Source organism: Athene cunicularia (assembly GCF_003259725.1).
Source record: "Athene cunicularia isolate RWA chromosome 13 unlocalized genomic scaffold, athCun1 chr13_part1, whole genome shotgun sequence".
NCBI lineage: Eukaryota > Metazoa > Chordata > Aves > Strigiformes > Strigidae > Athene > Athene cunicularia.
Genome location: NW_020799117.1, coordinates 5,790,281 through 5,814,613, shown reverse-complemented (window position 1 = coordinate 5,814,613; position 24,333 = coordinate 5,790,281). Strand labels below are relative to the sequence as shown.

The window sequence follows — 24,333 nt, the reverse complement described above, 5'->3', positions numbered from 1 at the left end:
CTCCTAGACAGATTCTTAGACCTGTACTTCACTCATGGGGTTCGAGGAGAAGTCTTTTTGGTTCAGGGTTGTACCTTTTGTCCTTTCTTGTCAAGCTGGGGAAATGATGCTTTGTTTTGCTCTAATAAAGAATTCACCCGGTTTCTTCTCTGCATCCTAATTGTTCTCTAGAGAGCACTAAAGTGTGCTTAAGCATATTGTAACTGTTTACTCACAACGTCTGCTGGATGTGCAGTAACGCAAAATGTTCGATCTCTGCCCTGTTGCTACAGGCTGGCATGATTCGCACGGACAAGGATGAGTTCTTCATTGAACCTCTGGAGAAGGGGGCCCAGGAGGAGGAGGAGGAAGGAGGCAGAACGCACGTGGTCTATCGCAGAGCAGCTGCCAAGAAGCAGCTTCCTACTGAGAATGTGGATACCCTGTATAAAGGTAAGGCAGAGGTGTTGATGCCAGCTGATGTATGAAGTGTAGCTGAAGGCATGTGGCCAATGTGATCTGCTGTCTCTGGCTTTTTTTTATCCTTGAAAATGGAAATGTGTTCTTCTGCCTCTGTGGGTGAAAAGGTAGGGAAGGAGTTGAACGCTTTACCTGGGGTAAGCAAGCATTGCAGCAGCCAGAACCAACTCCGGGACGGTGGGACTGTGTATGTTCTAAAGAGTGTCCTTGGCTCTGGAGGTCGCCAGTGTGAAGTCATGTGTCCCACTGAGTCCCTGGGTCAGAGCAGAAGGTGGTGGGTGATGGTGGGTGAAGCAGCAGTGCAGAGGAGCCTGTGCCTGCTGCGGACACGTAGCAGCGCTGACTTTGCACAGGCCACGTTGGAAGGCCACAGCAAGGACACCAAGACGGACATGGCACATGGGCACACCTTTTCTTCGCTGGCTGGATTTAATCCCAACAGGGAAATATTGGTATCTTCAGATATAAACACAAACTTTCTTGATTTATTTATGTGCTTCCAAGTGTGGAATTTTACATATTAAATATGTGATAGATGGTGATGGAATAACAAGCTAAGCATAAACACCCATTCTATGTAGTATTTTCAATTTTCTGGTAACTGCTTGGATGTTGCACATTTTTTTTTCTGAATAAATAAGGGATGCAAATTGGTAAGTGGATGTTTTGACAGCTGATGTTAACACTGAGATTAACTGGGTCATTTGAGTGGAAACAACAAAATAGCTACATTTTTGTTCCAAATGTGTGTACCAAACTGCAGAGTTATTTGCCACTCATACCCTAGTATTATCTTATTACACTATAATACATTTCCAAGTATAATGCAGCGTGTTAGATTGTGCTTTGTAGAAATCTTGTGAGTGATCCCCATCCCACTACTATGGTACCTTAATAATTTTCAATACCCATCTTGCATATAGTAATCCCCAGAAACCACTTGAAGAAACAGATAGACACAGATATGAGGCACTGAAATTAGGGCCGAGTGAACAGTATGAATTTGTCAATGTTCAGGTTGGAACAGGGAGAAAAAAGAAAAGCAGCAAACAATGGCATTCAACTAACGCTTTTATTTTCCACTTTGGCTGTCAAAATGCCCCATGAATTTTGTGACTGAGGCAGTGCTGTGTTGGTCTCTTCTGGTTGCCTTTGTACTTGTTGTGGAGCGGAGATGGGGATGCAGGAGCCTGAGTGCCACAGTCCCAGAATCATAGGATGGAAGTTGCTCTGATAGTAGATAGATGTTTATAAGATTATTGCAGTGTTGGAAAATATCAGCCAGGCACTCTATTTCCTCTTAAACAAAAGACACTTGATTTTATTCACACCTTATGGCAGTATTTTTGTTTTTGGATGGTAAATATTCCTCAGGAGTAGGAGTCTGGTATACAGAAAAGCATAAATTGTAGATCAGCTCCAGTTATTGGCATGCGGTACCTGCTGGAGGAAGGCTCTGACAGCAGTATCTGAAAACACCTCTCGGAAATGCAGCACCGTGCTGTGTGGCTGCTCGTGGAGCCCAGGAGCAGCCCCGCCGTGCCTGGCAGCAAGGCCACATGCAGTGCGTGATGCCACCAGACCTCCGCGTCTGTCACCTCACCTGCGCCCTGCGCCCGCCTAAGGGCTGGACGTGGTAGGCTCCGGTCATAACAGCCATCAGCCTGCAGCGTGGGATTAAAAAGCAAAGGCGAGGCTGAACTCGTGCAGGCCAGGCCTCATGAGGTGTAGCACTGCCCATGGCTGGAACAGCGGGTCTCGGGGTAGGTAGGAATAGTTGCGATTTTTCGTATTTCAAATTTTAAAATAAGGAAGAAATGCTGAGAGTAGTAATCCTCCCTTCCATCCATCATCTTTTGATTTGTGAAATTGGTTAAAAATTAGTTTTTATTTTTGGAAAAAACCCACACTATACTGTATGGGGTTTATTTTCCGTGAAATTCTCTTTGCCTTTAACAAAAAAAGTGAATGGCCGCTCCGAAACGGGTCTGTTCTCTACTTTTTATAAACCTGGATTCCCACCTCTAATTTGCTCTAGGTAAGAGGCATGGAAAGGACATGCTTTCAAAAATTGTAATTTAATTTTCCAGTTTGTCTTTTTCCAGAATGCATCTAGTTTTGGGTAACAAATGTCAAAATATTTAGTGACTGGGTGTTGATAAGCACGCTGTGCTGCGTGTTTCCATAGTGCTCTAAATTAATCAATGGGCTTATTTAGGAAATACTTAGTAGGGCACTTTCAGCATGCTGTATCTATTTAAAAAAAAAAAAAAAAAAGAAAGAGGTTAACCAAGATCATTCCCCTTCTTCCACCATCCCTGGAGACAACTGCATTGTTGCCAAGTCCCGTAAATTTACACGTGATGAATTGTAACACTTGGACTATTTTTAAAGGTCCAGCTCCCAGGAATCTTATGAATATGTGATGATTTTTATTTTTTTTTTTCCTAGGTGAGCTTCTGGCTCTTTTAACTGTTAATAAAAACTTTGTAGTTTCTGACTATGTAACTATTTTAAAGTAATGAGTAACACAAAGTATATAGTATTCCATAATTTTAAAGACATCATGTTTCAAAATCCCATATGTTAATTTAATCCCATGATTTGGGAGGGGATTGTGAGTCATGATTTTTGAATGTTTGGGTTTGGATAGATACAAATTCCTTATAAATCTTCCTATCTCTGGCACTCTTTTCACAAGAAATAGGACGAGCTGTTCTCCCCCAGTGAAACAGGAGGTGAAGGAATTGAAAGCTCCATGAACTTGGAGTCGGGTGGGTCTGTTGTCATTTCAAGGACTTGGGGCTTGTGCTGAGCACTGGTCACACTGTGCCTCGCATGGCACAAGGGCTCTGGGATTTAGTCCCACAGTTGGTGGGTCTGTTAGGGTGCTGTTGTTAGGGAAATCTCTCCAGGTTCTCCCTTGCAGAAGTGGGGCTGGGTCTATGGAGCAGAAGATCCTGGCTGGGCACAGGGGACCTCCTGCAGCACAGTGCTTGGGGGGATCTTCACACCTCCTGTCTCCATGCAGAACGCAGAAGCAGAGAGCTCTTCATGCCCAGCTTCTGCCTGAGTGGGTGCTTTTTGTTTAGTCATTTGAAACTTTGCGTGCAAACTTGCTCTGACCTTCGTTATTGTTGTAATGAATCTCTGTGGGGATGTAGGGCATCACCAGCAGAGATAAAGAAGTCATTAGCCCACTCTACTCAGCACTTGTTGGGCCACACCTGGAATACTGTGCTCAGTTTTGGTCCCTGCTGTACAAAAAAGATGTGGGCAGGCTGGAGAGGGTCCAGAGAAGGGCCACAAAGATGATCAAAGGACTGGGAAGCCTGCCTTGTGAGGAAAGCTGAGAGATTGGGTTTGTTCAGCCTTGAGAAGAGAAGGCTTAGGAGAGACCTTATCACCATGTTCCAGTATTTAAAGCATGGTAGCAAAGAAGATGGAGACTCCCTTTTTTTCAAGGAGTCACATGGAAAAGATGAGGGGGAACAGGTCCAAGTTACTCCTGGGGAGATTCTGGTTGGACACAGGAGGAAAATTTTTCACAATGAGAACAATCAGCCACTAGAATAATGTCCCCATAGAAGTGGTGGATTCCCCAACATTGGACACCCAAGGACCAACATTGGACCCCAAGGTTCAGCTGGACAGGGCGCCGGAACACCTTGTCTAGACAGTGCTTTTGCCAAGAAGGGTTGGACCAGATGATTGTTAAGGTCCCTTCCAACCTGGTATTCTATGATTCTGTGAAATGTAGTTCTTCTGGATGGTGGTTTTTTGAAGATCATGTGCATGCCCCTGTGGCTGCCTAGACAGACAGTCCAACATGGAGCTGCAGGACAGCAGGAGAGAGTTCCCTGAAGCTGATGGACAGCTGATCTTTCACAAAAGACAATTAGAACAGATGGAAGATCCATTGACTAGCTGTGAGGGTGGATTCATGCATAAAGAAGAAAAAGTTGCATTTTTCCAACTGTGGAAGTAAATTCTAGATTGTGCTAACAGGTATAGTGAAGTGGACCTGACAACAGGGTTTTTCTAACATTTTCCATACGCTATTATCTCTCATAGTAAGGGAAATTGAGATTTTTTTTCCATCTGTTTAAAAAATATGAACAAACAAAACCCACAACTTCCTAAGCCCCAGAGAGATCAAGGTATGCATCATCTTTTATGAAGGCTCTGCTGATGTGCTGGGTTTTAAGAAGTGGAATGTGCTGGGAGAGAATGGATGTGAAAGGAGTGACAGAGCTCTCGTCTGGTTCCAGACCGTACCAGGTTTGTTTCTGCATATACATAAACCACTATCAGAATACTGGGCAAAGTAAATACTTGTTCTGGCAGCCTGAATCATTGTGTTTTGACTGGTGTAGGATTATCTGGTGTTTGTGAGAAGCACAGAGTAAAGGGTGTACTGTTCTACCTATTTTTCCCCTCTCAAACAATACTTTTTGTTAATGTACGGGAAAAATGTAAGCATCATATTTTAGGCAAGTAGTAATCTGCAGCAGAGTAGTACAGTGAAAGTCTGTGTGAGCTCATTACAAATTAGGCTAATTGTTTTGGAAAGAGAAATATTTTCGTATAGTGGTTGATGTATTGCAGGTATGGTGGGAATAAACCCTATTTTTTCTGGCAACTGCTTTTACTACTTGCATGCATATAATAATTTATCTTCCTCTAGATAAAAATAACAAGCACGTTGAAAATATTTTAATATTTCCAGTTGAATTCTTTCTTACAAAGATGAGAAATGTTGCTTGACAGCAGTAAAACTTCCTACATGATAGAACTAGAATTAAATAAGCAAGCTAGAGGAGGTTGTTTTTTCTTGAAACTGCTGAGGTTTTGCTTAAATGTTCTTTAGATGTTAAGTGAAGAGATGGTAAGTATTTAATTAATGGTTATGGTGAGGTCTGGAAAACCAGCTTGATTTTTGTCTCTGAAGACAATCTGATTATCAGGCTTGTAAGCTTTAATATCACATTTCCCTGGCTGAATTACTGTGTCTGTTATGTTTATCAACTGAGAGGAAATGATTATACTAAAACTTCCTTAAGGGTTGCCTTCTCTCTCAAAATCATTGTCTAAATACGCTGCTCTGAGTTTTATTGTATTGCTTGACTGATGAGAAACAGAAACTCCGCTTTAGTTGACAGTTTTATTTACTGTGCAGATGAAAGATGACCTTAGCCAAGAACAGTTTATTACTGAGGAAGACAGCAAGGTAACTCTTCAAATGTGCTTAAACCGGGCAGATTGTTGTTTCTTAACCACTAATTATTCTTTGGAATGGCCAAACCCAATCTGACACAAGTCCCAGCATGAATATACTCTGAGCTGATGGGATGGACAGACTCACAGCCTCTGCTGGACACTCCTGACCCCTTCCCATGGCGATACTTGGGTTGGCTTGTGATCTGACCTTCCGAGGAGTGGAGTGGTGGCTTGGTGCTGAAAGATGTGATAATTTTGTGTGACTCAGTCATGTACTACTTGGGGCAAAATACATCCTTTTCTTTATCTTGGTTGTTTTTTTTTTGTTTTTTTTTTTTTTTCTACTACTGTTTTCTTTTTTTATGTCAAGGGTGGCCAACATCCCCGTGGCCATAAATGAATACCAGTCCGGCAAAAGGACAGAAATAAGTTGCTGTCTCTACTCAATAGCGGCAACCAGTGCCTTTCTGACAGATACCCAAACCTCATCAGAGCAGAGCTGTTCCTCAGTCCCGTTTCTGACATCTCCTGCCCCTCCACGATGCAAAAGGACAAAAGCCTTTCCTCCTCCTTGCACTGATGGGACGTTTGGGAGTCCCAAGGTATTGGGGGACAGTTCAGCATGGGTGAAATCCACGTCAGTTTAAGCTGAAACAGCCAAACACTAGAAGTTGTTGGAGGAGATGAAAAAGTTAAGAATATGATAAAGTTGTAACAACTCAGTTGCTAGAACTTTGCAGGTTTTAAAGATGGTATTTCAGAGGAAGACTCCTCCATCATAGTCCATCAAACTGTCAATGCCATTGATTTACTAATGTATTTAAATTACTTTTTAGAAACCAATGTGCATCTGGTGTATATTTTTCTGGATTGCCCGAAACGACACTCAGATTGGCTGCAGACTGGCTGGTTGCCATTCTAATTTACAGAAACTTTCCCGGTTACCTTTGCAGGGGAACAGTTCCTTCAGGAAACTGAAGTTTCTCCAAATTCAATCAATATTTCCTCTCAGCGTGTACTCCTGCTGATTAATTACTGTTCTCTTATTTTGCAGTCAGTAAGGCACTGATGACAATATTTTTTGTCTCCTTCCTACATCATCTGTGCATGATAAATACATCTGTCTTTCTCTCCTGTCTTCAGTTTTCTCTGAATTTCACAATGCAGATTCATGGGGCTTTTCTGGGAAGAGAAAGATTGAGAATTCAGTTGCGAATCAACTTTTGAATCAGAAGCAAGGTTATGCACTCAGGAAAAAACAAGTCTCCAGGGAGTGGTATTAGGCCATTGGATGTCACCTTTCCCAACCGTAGGCGCAGCTGATGAAGCAGTTCTTTGCTAACACAGGCAAATAAGACCCTTGCAGCAATTTTAATATGAAACTTCAGGGTTAATCTAAAGGTTTTTGTTTTTATATCAGTGCAATAAATCATCTGGGATGATTAGGTGAAGGCTAATGAACAGTGCTCTTACATGTGCTTGCTGTGAAATGTAAGAAATAGCTTCTTTTTTTCCAGTTGATAGAATTTTCTACCATAGACCTCCCCAGCAGGTGGCCCTAGCTGGGACAGTCAGTTTTCTTTTGCCTGGAAATAAAGTCACCCCCCTTCCAGTGCTTGTGGGACAGTCAGTTTTCTCTTGCCTGGAAATAAAATTTTTTTTTTTTTTTTTTTTTTTTCCTGCTAGTGATTTTGCAGTGTTTTTTCGGAGGGGAAGGGAAGTGCTCATGTAACTAAAGATGCGTGGTGATGTGCATACCCAGTAAAGCTGTGTGGGCAACTTTTACAGTGGGCTTTTTTGAATTTTTTTGGAAAGTATATTGTGCCTTCAAAGGATTTTTGCTTTTAATTAAGAACCTCCTTTTTCTATATGCTAAAAATCGCTTTCAGAATGATTGGACATTCATTAAATCCTTTCTCATTTCTTCATGACATCCAATCTGTAGTAACTGCAGCTCTGTTTTGTTTTGCCAGTGACATAAATCCTCTTGTACGTAAGTAAAAATTGTTGGGGCAGCATTGGAGTGATTCAGTGGGATTCAGATACATACCTTAGGCTTTTTTCTTTTTTTGTTTTTTCCCTGAATGGAGTTGGGTTCCTATTTTGGTTATAAGCCAAGTTACTGGAGCAAGTTACTCAAATATGCGTAAATTAAAGGTGAACAACTTAATTATTTGTCCTTATTTAAATATCACTGATTTGCTTGTATGATCAGCTAATGTAAGAATAAAATTAATTTCATTCTCGACTGATGAGTTCATTTTAGCCTCTCTACTAAATTCAAGTATGATAAAGCTCTCCTAAAGTGATCGTTGTAAACAGCTTACAGCTGGAGTTGTATATTACCAAATGTTGCTAAATATAACAGAATTAGGATAAAGCTGATACTGGTCTATAAAATGACAGTTTCCAGTTCTCATACAAATACTCTTGCAAAATTTTGTGAGAAGCTCTGAGGAAAGCATGGGGAAAGAGCTCGTTTTAGTTTTCACATTATTCTATCAATTCAGCACTAGGGGTGTGTGAAACTAAACTTGCTTAATCACTTGTTTGTTTATATTTACATTTAGTCAACACTTGTTTGTTTATAGATATGTTTATAGAGACAAAACATTTTACAACAGATTTCATTAAGGCTTGTTTTTATTCTTCCTTATAATATCCATTGATCTCACAATCCTTAATGAATTTAGCTTCGCAGTCTCCTGGGAGGAAAGAGAGAACAAAATATTTGCCTTTCGGACAAGGGTAACATAAACCTTGTTTTTCCTGCAAGCTGATCCCGTTTCTTACTGGTAATAGCCCAGTGTAAGAGCAGAGTTCATGGGAGCAGCAGTTCATAAGTCAAACCTTGCCTTCAGAGCCCGTGCGAGGGCTTGCATGTGTCGGTGTGTGCAGCCGCCCACAGGCATGTGAGGAGGTTTTGCTTATGAAAATGTATGTGCACACCCACATGGTTTTTGCAATTTCACATTTTCTCGTGAGTTTTTCCATGAAGTGTCATCCTATTGGGGTTTGTTTATTTACAAGCTGTGTTCATGTTGTCCAACCTGCTGAGAAAGACAGAGGATGGCAGTGATCCAGCGGGTTCTGATGTCTCTGCCAGGCACAAAGAGGGAGAAACTTGTTCACAGAAAGACCTTAATATTCTGTCCTGACAAACTGAAAGTGTTCTGCAACCTGTATCTCCATTTAGGAAATGGATTCTGGAACTGAGAATTCAAAAAATATGGGTAGCATGTAGTGTTTGCTGTTTTGTACCATGGGATTCAAACTCCGTGTTTAATAACAATATGCAAAATAGCATCTGGTATGCGTCACTAAAATAAGCTCTAGTAGAAAATGCCGATAAACATTTTCTGTTTAAAATGTTTTCTGACTAAAAGAGGCATAAATCTTGTCTGCTGTCCATAATAATGATGATAAAATGGTTTGATCAGGCTAAAAGCTCCAGGCATCATCAAATGAAAGCAATGGGCAAGCCCAGAGTTGCGAGGAAGATGGATATCCTTCAAATATCTAAATTTCTGTCATGTCTTGCAATGGAAGGGCCACATGTGAGGCCTTGTGAAATGGTCCAGGGATTATAAATGTATTCCAGCTGGTACTGGCTGTTCTCATCTGTGTAAAATGTTTCTCCTCAGTGGCCAGCTGCTGAAGAAGTCTGTGTGCTGCTGGTATCCCGGTGCTTGCAGAAGGGGCACTGGAAGGGTCACTGCATTTAGAGCAGTGCAAGACCCGGCTGGAGAATGAGAAACAAATCACTTGGTCTTCCGCTGCACAGATTTAATTCATGGTGGCTACTGTACGCCAAGCACATCTCTACAAGCAAAGGCTGCGCTGCTCATGAGCTCAGTGCTGGTTGAAAGGAGAGTTCTTCAGGGCCTCAGAGCTGGCGCTGTGTAGACAGTCATCACTGGGCACGTTCAAAGCAAAAGCCCAGGTCGCTAATGCCTGAGCTGAAGGGTGGTTTTCTTTAGCTGACTTGGTGTATCCTAAGTGATGGTATAATGCCTTTAATCACTGTGTCATGCACTGTTCCCATTTAAAGGTTGTTCTTTCCAGTACACAAAACCCATCTCCCTGTATAGCCACAACTGCTTGTCCTGCCGCCCTTCCCGTTGCAATCCCAGGTCCCACACGGCTCAGTGGGACGCAGCAGTGCCTGGGGAGCTTGGCAGTGCAGACGACGACTGCTCACCACTACGGCCCGCTGGGCATTTCACCTGCCTTTTGTAGATGGGGTGGGAGTGGGGCGCAGCTCTTTGGGCCTGGTTCTTCCCCTGGTATCTGCAGGTGCAGTGATGAGCCAGGAAGCATGTGCTTCTTTGATGCTTATGCTTTAGCAAAGCATGTGTTACACTCTGCAGGAGGCTCTACTACACCTGTAGTAACCCGGTGGTTGGTGTGTATTAGGTGCCTGGTCCACAGAGTATAGTTTTATAGCTAGAGCCTGTGCTGGGTAATAATATTCTGTAGCTATTTTGTAACTTTTGCTTATTTATTTGTGTTCTCTGTGTTTTGAATTCCCTAAGCAAGGTTTGGGGCTGCCCGGACTTTCTAGGTAAAAATAACTTTCACTGGAAAAGCAAGGAACAGTGGTGATAACTTTCATTTTGGCTACTGCAAGTCTCCTTTCCCTTGTGCTTTTTGTGAAATTATGAAAGGCAAGAGGATCTTAGCCCAGGAAAAAAACAGTAAAATTTCTGTTTTCAGTTGCTTTGAATCTGCACTGTGGTACAGTGTTAATTTATTCTTGAAAATTTGTGCTTTTCTGTAGAGCAGAAACTGTTTTGAAACAATGGGATAAAGCAGTTACTCCAAACTATGAGCACAAACTATGATTTTTCTAGATGATCATGTTACAAATTATGTATTTTACAAAATATTTCATCCAAAAGTCTGTATGGCACAAAGTCCCATGTGCATGTTTGCTGGCAATAGTTTGGATTTAATTGTCTTTGCTTATTTGAATCTAAACCTCAGGAGTCACGTCATCTAACATTTGCATATTAGATTTAAAATGTTCTGTCTGCAGGACTGACTTGGACCACGACATTCTCTTAAGCCAAACAATGATTATTTTGTTCATACAGAGGTGCCTTCTTGGATTTGAACCACTTCTGTTAAAGGCTCACTAGCTGCTCGCTGACTTACCATCCCATCCTGGATGTGGTGTGATGCTCTTGCCTAGTCCAAACCCTGCAGCACTGCCTGCTCCAACCTGCATCCTGATACTCTGTTGCTGAAACTCTACTATTGTAATAAGAACAAGGGCCTGGCTTGGTAATTGGTTTAAACTGGTCTAACGCTCTGGTAATGACAGTCTAGCCCTTCTCCCCCTCGCCGGCCGCACGGTCCCTCTGCCAGCTGTCGCTACCTGAGCCGCGTTGCTGAGAGGGATGCGGTCACCAGCTGGAGGCTGTTGAATGGTCCAGCAAGGCCAAGGCAGGCAAACCAAATCATTGCATTGCTTTTCTCCATGCCCACGGAGCCTCTGCTCTCCGCTGGCTGCGTGTCTGGAAGGAGACCTTCCTAGAGAGGGGCACCCACTTCCATCGTCCACTTGTCCCATCCCTGTGCAAAGGGTGAGTCTCTTACAGCCAGGAGGTTCCTCTTCTGCTGTGTGGTGTCGCACAGCTCGTGGGACTGCAGTGCTTGTTAACGGGTTAAACACCGTGTAGGTTTATTTTTCAGCAGGTTCTTTGATTAAAAGCCTGGTATGCATCTTTGCTCTTCCTTTTATCTGTGAGTTTTTGTGCAGTCACTTACTTGTTCCAGCTCTCTGCGTGTGCTCGGACCATCTGGCATGGCTCGCCTGCCCGTCAACGTGTAGTGCTTTCAAGGGGAAAAAATTATTAATCACAATCTGGATGGCGAGGGGTTTAGGGATCGGTTTTCTTTCCAGTCTGGAGATGACAGTTCCACAGGTAGGTGGTTCTTCAGAGGAGGTTCCTCAGCAGCCCTTTGCGGCACGGCCTGACGCGGGCGCGAGGACAGGCGGCCGGAGATCCCGAAGGGCCAGCGGAAGGCAGGAGGTGGGAGCAGCCGGCTCCGCAGTGCCTTGCTGCTGGCCCGCTCGGGAGCTGTCGTGCTGCAGGAGCCTCGCCGTGCTGAGGATCGCTTTCTTCAGCGCTGCTGGGCTTCAGACAGTTGTCCTTGGAACAAAATTAATTTCCCTGGGCTTTGCTCCATTTTGCAGGCTTTGGCTGCTACACACTGTCAATTTTAAGAGACATGGATTCTATTTTTTTTTTTTTCTTTTGCTGGTAACCCTAATATTTTAATACTGCTTCAACCATTGTAGCTTTTAAAAATTTGGAGTGATTATTTATAGAACATTTGAGGAAGGATTCTTTTGCCAACAAACAAGTCGCACATAAGACATGCTCAGTCCTAAAAGTAACCTGTCAAGAAAAGCCCAGGAGTGGTTTCTGTGAACTGCCACCTGTGGGAATTTTTTAAACTTATAATCTTGTTAGGTATCTGTGCACTTTGTGCCATGTCTGTTTGCCTGTCAAGGAGGTCTTTTTTCCTGTTGTACACATGGAGGCATATTAGAGTGGTTGAAGGTACGTGCTGACTCTGAACGGTGAGAGACACTCAGAAATGTTTTATGCCTGAAGCAACTTCCCCCAGAGCATCCATCCCTGTGCCTCCCTTCAAACACCACGTCGCGTGCTTAGCAGGGAAGGCAGCGGAGAAAGTTTACCTTGGTAGTGTAGGGCTTTTTTTTTTTTTAGCCTTTAAAGAAATATGAACCATTGTTTTGTTTTCTCTGTCTGATCTCTTTTTTTTTTTTTTGTGAATTTTCTTTGGAATAAATTAAGTGATGTGGGGTTTCAAATGGGTCTTTGGATGTGGGATGTGGTGACATTTTGGAAACGTCATTCTTCTGCAGGGCAGCAAACATGGGTCACTTCATGGGACAGCATCTGGTATGACTCGTAGCAACAGTAACTAAATACCAACAAGAGAAATTGCCCTCGACTGACTATTAATATATATGAAATTAATAGGCACTGAAAATTGCATCGTACGAGCTGTGTTTTGTATTGGTGAGTGGGCAGCAATCCTGTTTGTCTAATTGAGCTTCACGATATCACAGTGTTCAGAGTTCATTCATCCTACTGGGTTTCTTTTTTTTCTAGGGTTTTCCTTTTATAGAGAGACGCTGTTATTTATAGTAATGAACATATCACAGTCATTCATATCTTTCTCCCTGTGGAGTAGGGCAGAGGTTTGGTCCCCGCTTTACAGAGATCTCTGCATCTCAGTGCTCTCGTACCCATTTATTCACATTGCAGCTGGGTATGCCAAACCCTAGATATTTGGGGCTTGAAAATGGTTTTTAAAGCAGATTTTTTTTTCCCCAATACATCAAAAAATGAATTTAATGGGGATTGGGGAATCTGTTCTTTCAGGACTGTGATCTTAAAATGATATATTGTCTAAAGTCATAGATAAATCTGGGCTTGGAATCCTTGTTCACAAGCTCACTGGCCATTCTTCCTGCCAGTTCAGCTTAGCCTTTTCCCAGTCCATCTTTAGAAAGTGCTGACTAAAGAGCAGGCTGAAAATCATACATTTTAACTTTATATTCTAGTTGCAAGCTGAAGTATTTTTTGCTTTGGTTTTCTTTAAGCAGAGCCTCTGGAGACTTGTTAAAGTATGAAATGGTGAGAAAAAGACAGCCCAAAGGCTTTAGCTAGGGGTATTGAATGTCCTAGGCAGCCCTAAAATGCTGCTCAATCTCCAGCACAAAATATAACAAAGGGGGAAAATCTGATTTTGAGTCACCTTAAGATGACTTGAATATAATTTCTAAATTTCCAGGTATTTTTCTTGGATATCCCAATTACATGTGTGCAGAGAAATGGGTGGTATTGACATTTCCATGGCAACCTATTGTAGCATTTCAGATATTGACCTGCAGGTCATAAATTACTGAAGCAGAATATTTTTTGAAGACGGGCAAAATCTATCAGTCTGCTGCAGAATGTATGGGCAACAGCATAGCAACAAAATGCAGATAAGAAAACACAGGCTTCAGAATAAAGTCTGGGCTGAAAGTTAAGTGGAAGTTTTGTTTAAGACTCCACTGACAGTAAGTAACATCAAGTGACAGCCCTGAGGGGTTCACTTCTGTCATTTTTTTTTTTGACTGTGGAACTGTTTTGTATTTGTGGCTGGATGTGTGATAGAGGTAGAACGATTGTAAAAATTTGTAGCGACTCCCATGATGCTTTTATTAGAGGTGCTGACGGACTTCAGGAGAGCCTGGCCTGGCTGCTTTCATGCTCCCGTTACACTGTTGGTGGTGATGGTAGGATGTGGGTGGGAAGGGCGCATGGCTTCAATTAGTTAAGCCTTAGATCTCTGTGGAGGTGTCTACTAGTCCATAATAACTGATCGCCTGCTGTTCCATTTGGGAACCTCTTATCAGACATCCTGAAGAGAATTAAATGGTCTTCTGTGCTGCTGAAACCCTGGTGGAAAGCACAGGCAAAGGGCAGAGCGTTCCTTGCAAGAAAACTGGTGAGTCTAAGCTCTGAAGGTCTGCGGCAGATAAGATTGATTGCACTAGTAGGATTTACGGCCCTTATGGGTCTCAGGTCAGACAACTGGAAAGCCTGATTGTCTCTGAAGTGGCAGCAGGGGCATTTCCAAGAATATCTGGGAGAAAGAATCCCTTAGCTAACAGGCCACATTTCTTCCTTAAGATTATTTCTTTTCAATTTTCTTAAGTTTTTAAAGGAGAGCTCGTAGTCTTTGCAATGTGAAATGGAACTGTACTCCCACCAAATAAATTACAGTGTCTCTTTCAAAATCCCCGTAGGCAATGCATGTTATGGGATAGCTAATTCTCATAGACCTTATATGCATGCATTTTCTGGGAACTGCCTTTGTAATAATAAATTACTGGTTGGCAAGTGGATAGGGTTCAGCCAAACCATGCACTTGATCCCGTTCACACTGATTTGAATGGAAAAGTTCCCAGTGAGTTTAGTGGGGGCAGACTCAGTTCAAGGCTGTGGGAAACTGGGTGGCTGAATTTGCCTGAATTGCAAAGTGTTTTGTCTGCTTCTCTTTTGATTAATTTTGTGCCCTTCCGGGTTTCACAATTTACTCTGAGATTCATTTGAACACATTGAAACTGATCTATATAACTGGAAGTTACTTTAATAATTGAGAATTAAGAATATGATCTGTGTATTCCTGATGATGGAGTGTACCTACGGATGTGATGGGATGGACCCAGGTATTCCTGACGAGGCCGTGCCATGCTGTTCCTTGCTCTCTGACATCCCTTTTATGTCTCTCAAGAGACAGCAACATCTTTCATTGTTCATGAAAAATGATCAGAGCCCCTTGGAAAATACTCTTATTTTTTACTGGTTTTTCACTGCATTGCTTGCATAGATTGTATGTTTTTATGTGCTATTTTACAGTTGCAGCAGATGTGCTTTCACCACTTAGCATGCAGGCTTGTGACAACATCATACACATTCACATAATTTACTCAGAATTCAGGCAGAGTCTTTTTCTGCCTTCAGCAGCTTTGTCACTATGAGAGGATTTTATTTATTTCTTTCTCCCCACTTAAGTTCTGTCAATACCCTTCCTCATGTGAAGAAACACATCATTAGTTTCACCCAGTTCAAGCAATTGGTCGTTAATGAATCTGATAAGAAGCTTCCAGATCATAAGTGACCAAGTTATATGTCTTGGGATTTCAGTGCAAGCTGCTCTTTTCTTTTTAATGAGCACGGCCTCTCTTCTTGTCACCTGGTCAGGTACACCTTCCTCCAGGGTTTGTTACAGATGCATTCAGAGCTGGCATGTAATTTTGTTAAGCTCTGTCCGTAATAATCGTGCCTCCATTCCTTCTGGTGCTTTCTGATTAAATAATTTTCTGAATTTTCTTTTTACAGCCCTCTTTTTGGGATATGCGCTTCACTGTGCTTAATCTCGTTATTCCATTCATACTTTGTTTTTAATCCAGTTTGCAGGACATACATAGTGCCTTCCTTTCCCATAGTATGTTCCAAAAATCACTGCTTTGTGTTCGTGTAGCCGTACCTTCTTCTCATCCCTATGCTCCAGTTTTCTGAACACTGCCCAACTGATTTCAATAATTGATTGAATTAGCATTGGGCTGTTCTTTTGTGTGTTTCTTCAGTTCAACAAAACTGTTCTAAAGTCAAAAATTTTTACTCCTCAGCTCTGTTGTTACTGGTTTGTTCTTTCAGTTCCTCTCTTTTTGTCTCATCTGGCTGAGCCACTTTTAGATCAAATAACTTTTATTAAGAAAAAAAAAAAAGTTAGGTCTCCAGGTGATGTCTTGGTAAATTCCACCTTTCCCAGATATCCTAGTATCTTTCAGGCTTCTCATCCACATTTTTCAAGGAACCACTGATACTCCCTCAATGTTTTGACCACGGTATACCAAGATGTCATGTTGCATGAGGCCTTTGCTTCTCTCATTTTATTTTCTTCCAATTTATAGTGAAATTGTTGGAAGAATTTGATATCATTGTGTTAGCAGTTAGGGGAATTTCTCATTCACAGGCACATTTGGCTTGAAACACAAAACCAACAGGCAATCCTTGCTCCCTGAATCCTAAAATACCCATTAAATCCATGGAAAGCACCTCTCAGTTCTGTTATAGCTGAAAAGGAAACACATTTTCCTGTGCAGTAACACCAAAAGCAGTATTTGTCTCTCCCCATTCTTCCAGAAGTCATTGACATGTGCAGGTGCCTTTCTCACTTCCTTTATCATAAGTGTAAATAATTCAAGTTTTTCAAAACATGTTTCAAGTTCTTTAGATATCCAGGAGAGATTACTGTCCTCAGCCTCTATAGAAAGATTCTCAAGCAGGTAATTTTATTGGTTTCAGGATCTGACGGAAGAATCAATAAGGCACCTACACACTTTGAAGCTCCTGATCTGACCTCTGTATATGTGTTAGCTGCTCTCCTCTTGTTTCTGCCCCTCACAATCGCCTTAATGACAAAGTCAGGGTAAGCCCTTGGACTTAATTTCATTTCACTTTTTGCTCTTGAAAACCACAAAGGGATTAACAGGATGTTTCAGAAACTCTGCCAAGAGCTCAGGATGAATTTCCTTCCCTTGGAAGTGCTGAGCTTGGGCTGGAAGAGGGGGCTGCTGTGCAAATCCAGGCTAGGATCTGCTCTCCCTTTGCAGAGGGGTCTAAAGACACACACTGCTGCTGCAGGTGCTTTCAGTGCTCGGTGCTCTTGCCCTTTGCCAGGAGAAAACTTTCCTGCTTAGAGTACAGACACGTAATGCCCAGTCCCTGCTGGCTGAGGGGCTTCCTTGGCTCCTGGGCAGACTGGGTGAGAACAGCAGCACAACTCACCTTATTCCTGGGGAAGAGCAGCTCTGGTGCACGCTCAGTGCATGATGGTTCCCTGCCAGGATGGTTGGTAGGCAAGGTGGAACGGCACGTAGCAGAGTGAGGAAGCGAAGAAAGAGTGCCATTTAGTGTCTGGTTGTAGAGAGAACTGTATGCTTGCAATATGTTTTGCCTTCTGCTGGCAGTCCTGGTGTGAAAAGCAGCATAGCTTAATTAAGCAGTGTCAAAAAACTCAATTCTTCCAATCTGCCTTCCAATCTGAAGTGTTGTTCTTTGCTGATTTAGCTGTATCTTGCAAGAAGTATATATCCTTATGGCTAAATGATCAAGTTTCATGAAGAGTTTCAGTGTCACCTGATTTTTTTGATGCATTTTAATAGGACTTGGACAAATCTGTTAGGCCCTGTGGATCATCATTCTGTCCAGAATTTTCCAAACAGGGATCTGTGTGTGCAGCAGCCAGAGAGAATCTGTGGTGTCCAAGTTGTGTGGGACTTGGTGTACATGCCCTGCACCACTGGCCCACCTACACACCGGAAACCCAGCACATACCAGTAGTGTCCTGTTTGCTGCGTGCACTTGGGAAATTTTAGAGCATGCTCTGCACATGTGACGCAGTGCTAAAGGACGTTTCAAATTTACTGGGTACGTGTGTGGCTCAGTTGTTCCAGCACATTGCAGCTGCATTAGATTTATTGTACTTACAGAGTTGGTTATGTCATGACCAGTGCTCTTCCATGGAGGAGTGTCCAAAACACCAGTAGCTTGGTCAAACATCTGGACATCTAGAAATGTGAGACAAACAGCCAGTGTTCTCTAATTCCACCTGGGCAAAATTTCTGGGAAGATAAAGAGCAGAAATAGGAGGAAACCTGGATGAACAAACTAATGTAAAAACCTTAGTCTCAAGGATGTGCTGTTCTCAAGAGCTTTGTTAGGATTGTGTTTGATAAGAATCAAGTTTCAGTGGTTTTGGGATTGTGCTGTTGAACAAGATGAAGCTTTCTTTGCTGAACTAAAACTGAAGAATACAAAAGGAAATTGTTATTGGGTAAGGAATTTTTCCTTACTAGAACCATCTTTCCCTGAAATATGAAAGATCCTTTCCAAATGCAAAAGTTATGCAAACATGTCTGAATATAGAAGTGAAACTGGAAAGCAGTGGGTTTCTTTTGCCAGTTTTGCAGGAGGCCACCCACAAAGGTATATCTTCATTTTTTTCTGTTTCTGGTTTGGTTTTTTTTTTCCCCCTCTGGAAAAATACAATAAATTTTGGGCAAAATCAGAGCCTGTTTTGATTTTGTAACCATTCTTATCAAAGCAGGAGGGAAATGTAGTTTGAATTTTTCAAGCAATGTATAATTAATTGAAGGGAAAAAAAATTTAAATTAAGTTGAAAATTTGGTGCAGATGATTTATCACCAAGGCTCTTAAGTTTTTGATCAGACATATCAGCCTTTCTCTACATGAGCATGGAGAAGCATTCAGTCAGATCATTTAGTTGAAGGCATTTTCCTCACTATTAGTTGGTTTTGGCTGTATTTTTCTCCTGGCTTGGAGTGCTTGTTAATGGTTTGTTGAATTAAAATTAAAGTCCTGTTTTGACTTGGTATTTCCAGTCTGTTTCTTGACTGTTGGTCATTCTCAAATTTTACTTGTCTTGAGAGGCTGTTACTTTCCATTCTGCATATTCACTCCCTCTGACCAAATGGGCAGGAAATACACTTAATTTCTGTGTAACCCAGAGAAACGCAGGATTTCCCGCAGAGGGATGCTTTGCAATGGTTACAAATGATTCCTCACTCTTTGCATCTGTCTCTGCCTCGCGCCGCTCTGCGTACCATCTGATATATGACTTTTCAGTGTAAGCAAAACCATAGAAATGTGGTTAGAATGTGAGATGTTTATTGCTCTTTATGATTCAGAAGCCAAATGCTCCAGATCTTTGAGGTCGCTTGTGTAGCGGTATCAGCATCCTCTGCCTACTATGGAAATAAGCTCTTTGGTCCTTGAGTGCACCCCGAGCCCATGTACCACCACTCCCTCCTGTACATTGTTCAGACTTATTTAAAAGAATTCCAGAGAAAGAAACTCCAATAATTTGCACTTGGAGCCTACATTGTAGTCTAAATGATCTCACCGCTTAAAAATTTTTTCTTGGGTCTAGGTTTAATAATTTTTCACAATCTATCCTTTGTAGCTAACCCTCCCCCACTTTTTTCTTTAAAAAAATTCCTTCCCTTCCATGTGCCAGTGTTTTCTAGACACATAAGCTGTTATCAGGTTGTCTCAGCCATCTTTCAATCAAGATGTACTTTTTAGTTCCTGTAGCTGATTATTTTTTTTCTTCATCTTTATGTAAATACAAAAATCGTACTAATGTAACCTCCTGTAGTTAAAATGATGCAACCTCGCTTCTGCCGTTGTGTAACTTAGTTCTGTGGGAAGACAAATTCTGTTTGGGATAAGGCACCAATATCCCAGTATCCACACTGTTGCTTGTACTGCTAATCATCACCCAGAAGGTAAGTGATCCAGGACAATAAACCAGAAGGAAGCCTTTAAATGAACAAAGATTTCCACACCCTTAAAAAAGAAAAATAAAGCAAATGGGTAGGCAGCTTGGCAACATAGTCATCAGCTGAGTAAATGTGTGTCCTTGAGCAGAGTTCATGTTCTGCTCTGGTTTGGTGGTGTTTGGAAGGAGGAATGACTCTTATTCATACGTTCGTATTCCCAAGTAAGTCTCAGTGATTAAAACATCCTGACTGAGCAAGGCTGGTTTTTGTAGATTCGGAATTGGGACAAAGCAGTGTTCAAATGTGGAGGATGCTGTTAATCCTGCAGTGCTGTGCTGACGTAGGGTGTAGTTACTTTCTTTAAGGGATACTTTTCCAGAAGTGTTGTGGCTGCGTGGTGTTGGAATGACATCGCATCCCAACTTTGAATTAAAAAAGGTTTCAAAGATAATAAAATGTAATCACAAACAAAAACCTTAATAATGCAGGTGTTGAATTCCTAGATCTGTTTCATACGGAGGCTTTTCAAAAGTTACTGAGTCAGTAACTTTTCTCGACTACACTGGTGATGGTCCAAAACTCTCCAAAGCCATTGACTTCATTGAGATTGCACTAAATACCTACCGGCAGAACTGAGAGTTGACTCTAGTCCCACCTCTTTATTTCCCACATGCTAGATGGTTTCCAAAAATGGGGAGAATGTTGTTCTTTGCAAAGAGGAAAATAGATCATTGAATGTCTGTGCTCCTGTTATATACTAACCAAAACATAGGAACTGGTGCCAGAAAATTCCTAGCTAATATATCCAACCTATTTCTTTAAATGGATTGCTCAGCAGTTCACTGCAGTCCTTGCCAGTTAAATCATGAATGTCAGCAGGAACTGGTGGGAATTTAACGTTATAAAAATGTAACTCCACTGTTCAAGGTAATGAAAAAGCCAGAAGTGAGTGGCACTTGCTAACATCCACACGTGTTCTCTCATCCAGCGCTGCCATGTTGCAGCAGTTTGGCAACAGGGAAAAGACTGAATCTCTGTGAAGTTCAAAGCATTAGTGTCATTCACCCAAGTGCTTTGGAAATAGTTTTGCTTAATTAAATATTTGAAAAGTCAAAATTTGACAATGAGACATGCCACAGTGCCAAACGCAGATATTAGTGAATTTGGGACAATCAGACCTGAGTGAAGCTGTGGCTCCTCTGAGATTACTAGGAACTTCCTCAGGGAATCCCGTTTGGTAGAGTGTTACGATATGCTTCTGGCACATGAAAGTGCATCTCATGAATTTTGCTCAACTATTCCTTCATTTGCTGCTCTTTGGTACTGTAGTGCCACTGAGCTGCAACAGGGATGGGGCTTCTCAAGGGCTGGTGGGTTGTCCAACAAAATTGTGCAGGAAATACGAGACATGCAGGGAGGTGGTGTTGGCTGTGCATCTCCAGAGGTCTCCGAGGGCTAAGGGAACAGGGGCAGGGGGTAACAAAGCAGGTGAAGATGCTCTGTGCCTCACAGTATCAAAATCTCTCAATCTTTTTTGTTTCTGTCTCCTATTACTCTTTTCTGTGGTTCATCTTTAGCAATGCCAGAAGTGTTCTTGAGGTTGGCACGGAATAACCATGCCCAAGAGATCAAGGTCAGCACCTCTGAAATAGTTCCTCAGCTATTCCCAGAACATGGAGTAGATTAGTGGGGCCTCCACAGAGAAAGAAAATAGCAATAGGCTTCTAAGGACAGGGAATATCTAAAAAAAAAAAAAAAGATCCAAAGTAATAAATCCTTTCTTGCTTCTAGAATAAGGGCAGAGTACATATCTCTGTTCAGTATGAATCATGTATTAAGTTTTACATGGTTTGATGTATGAACTTTCTGTTATCTTTGACTGCCCTGTAAGTGGCTCTATTGCACTGACACTGGCAATCAACAGTGTTTGTGGTGTCTATGGCCTCAATTTGATTGATCTGAGGATATTTTCCAGTATAAATACTTTTTATTATTATCAATAATAAAAATAGAAATACGAATGTGCACTAATGCTGTTAGTGCCACATCTGCATTTTCTCCACGCTAAACATTTGCTCTAAGAAGTGTTTGCCCGAGGCCAGGTCAGGCTGGCCAGGGCAGGTTGGCCAGGGCAAGCTCGGTAGCGCTGACTTGGGCAGCTGCTGCCTGTGTAACGCTGAAGAAATCTACCTAAATCCCCCAAATCAGAATTTCATGCTCCCTGCTCGAGGCTGGGTGTGAAATTTTAATTTGCACTTGTCAGTCTGAAGTAAGGGGAAAAGGGAAAGCAAAAAGAAAAGGCATATGATAAATTTCACACTTTCCCCTGAACAAAGCAACGCGGAACTTTCCTCTGGGCATCTCAATGAATCTCTACGTGGGCAGTTTGAAGCTGGCGGTTTATCTTGAGAGATGGCAGAGTTGTAAGCAGAGTGGGTAGTATCAGCTATCACTGAGTTTACATGATGCTTCCTATTATTGAACTCTGATTTAATTTTGCTAAAAATTTGCCAAACTTTACTGGTTTGGGCAGAAGATTTTTTGTGTCATGTGTCTGCCAGGGCCAAGTTACAGTGGAGACTTAAGCCAGAGCGGCTTTTGGCAATGCTGTTCAGGTCCTACTTGATGAACACGGTAAACAAGGCTCTCCAGGGGAGCATCTGCTGGATTTTGTTTTCTTTTTGCGGTCCAGGGTGTCCCTTCATGCCTTCAATCCTGATCCCTTTTCAGATCCGGCTCTGAACTTCCTCCAGGGTTTTTTTCCTGATGCTAATCACTGCTCTGCCTGAACGTTTCACAGCCATTAACGCATCTGTTTTCATAGCCTTCTGTGAGAAGAGAGTGGTTTTCCCACATCTTACAGAGAAGGGAACTGGGTAACCAGCGGTTACAGCTGGAACTTTCCTCCTGCTCTGGCTGGCCCATTTCAGGCACCTTTTTTAAAGTGATTTAAACATTCGGAACACACTGAGCAACTGTAACGCCCGTTTGCAGATAGAAGAGCTTGAGGCTTTTGAAAACAAAAAGCTGATGTTTCAAGCCAGATGGCTACTAAATGAAGAACACATATTTAGTGGTCCCTGCAAGGGAAAATCTGTGCGGTGCATGCCATAGAATGGAGATCAGTTCTCCGGTACATCACTTTGTTTTCCTTCCTTAGACACTTTTCAACACGCTTCTCATCTTTTGCAGCATGTGAGAAAAAAAATTCTGCAGAAAACCATTCAGTGCCCTCTTCTGATTCATGCCTACATATGCTTATAGTTTGTGTGGTCAGAGGTTCGGTGGGGAAAAAAAAAAAAAAAAAAAGAGGATGTGTCCATCTTGTTAAAATCTGCATCATAATACATAAGCACTGGGGACCAGGGTGAAGGTTGCACAAGCATTAATGAAGGCATTTCCAGTAAGCAACCTTTATAGCTGAGACAACCTTTGACAGTGCTGTTTTAGAAATGCTATTTAAATGTGGGATTTCTGTTTTTCTGTGCTGGAGAGATGAAGGACAATCTGTACTTATTCCTGTTTCCTACTGGATCTGAAGTGTTTTCTGATGGATACTTGGGCAGTGATTGATGCCTGAAATACCTCCAGTGGGAGTTAATCCAAAGCTCAGTGAAATCATTGGTATTCTCTAGCACCAGGCTGCTGGAGAAGGCCTAAATAATCTCTATCTATGCTACGAATAAGTGGTGTTTAATAAATGCCAGTCTAGGCTTCTTTGACTGATCTTATTTGAAGAAACATTGTTCTTTAAAAGGCAATGTCAAGAGACTATGCAGTAAGATATTTAGTCATTGAGGTTTTTCTTTGCCCTGGTAAATTTCTAGAATTTTTGATGACAATCGCTGCTACAGTCCTGGGGTGGGGCAGGTGTTTGTCTTCTGAGATTTGACTTACACCAATTTACATGAAGCTTCCATAATTTTAACAGAGACTCGAATTTGCTGTAAGACAGAACTTGCTCTCTGCAGCCTGTATTTTCACTGGTGTGATGAAGATGTACTGAAAAAATAAATCATGTTTGCTATGCTGGACAGAGCGAAGCGTGTTAGTCATGTTCAGCATTTCCTTCTACCTCCTGTTGTGTTGCTTGTAAAAACTGGGCAACCATTAGGTGGTTTAGAGCTTATGCAGAAGTGGGTTATTGAGAAAATAATGGCATTAAGTGAACCTGTGGGGGTAGGAGAGGGCCTTGGAGGAACGTCTCTTGTGTGTGGGGAGCTGGTGAGGCTGTAGTAGGAGATGGTGGGAGTCTGTTTTTCCCGAAGCAGTGCCTGGGTTCCAGTGCAGCCCCAGCCACGGGAGCAGTTGGGAGCCAGGGGGTCAGCATCAGCCTGCCAGCATGTGAGCACGGTTATTATGTATGGACTCTGAGTTTTGTTTTACAGGACACTTGACCTTCTATGCCTGTCCCCAAGAGTTTAAAATGGAAGTTAATAGCAGGTCATGACATCATTAAAGTGAAAGCACCCTGCGTAGCACCCGGCTCTGACACAGCCGCCCACCCCATGTCCTTGGCTTCCGTCTTACACAGTCAGCAGACACAAGAGAAATTCCTCTGAAAAAGGACTCGGAGCATCTAGGTTGGTGTCTTTTTCTGAATCACCATCTGGAGATGCCTTTATTTCCTTTGCTGACTATTTATAGGGTCTAAGGTGAGTAGATTCCTAAACAGCTCGCTGCATCAGATGCTAAAGTTGGGCACGATGACTCACTCCATGGATTGTGACCTAGTTTGAGTTGTCTGCAGG

At 42.2% G+C, this 24,333-nt stretch overlaps 1 protein-coding gene across 2 annotated transcripts in view; it reads left to right on the top strand.

Moving 5' to 3' along the window:
- The window catches only part of ADAMTS2 (ADAM metallopeptidase with thrombospondin type 1 motif 2), a 188,622-nt gene that overhangs the window by 70,986 nt on the left and 93,303 nt on the right, over positions 1 to 24,333 (top strand). For both annotated transcript variants that reach the window (XR_003399358.1, XM_026858032.1), the window contains exon 3: positions 273 to 432. Coding sequence is in view for 1 of the 2 variants with exons in the window: in XM_026858032.1 (XP_026713833.1) it covers positions 273 to 432 (160 nt within the window). In the remaining variant the exon portion in view is untranslated. The remainder of the gene's footprint in view (positions 1 to 272; positions 433 to 24,333) is intronic.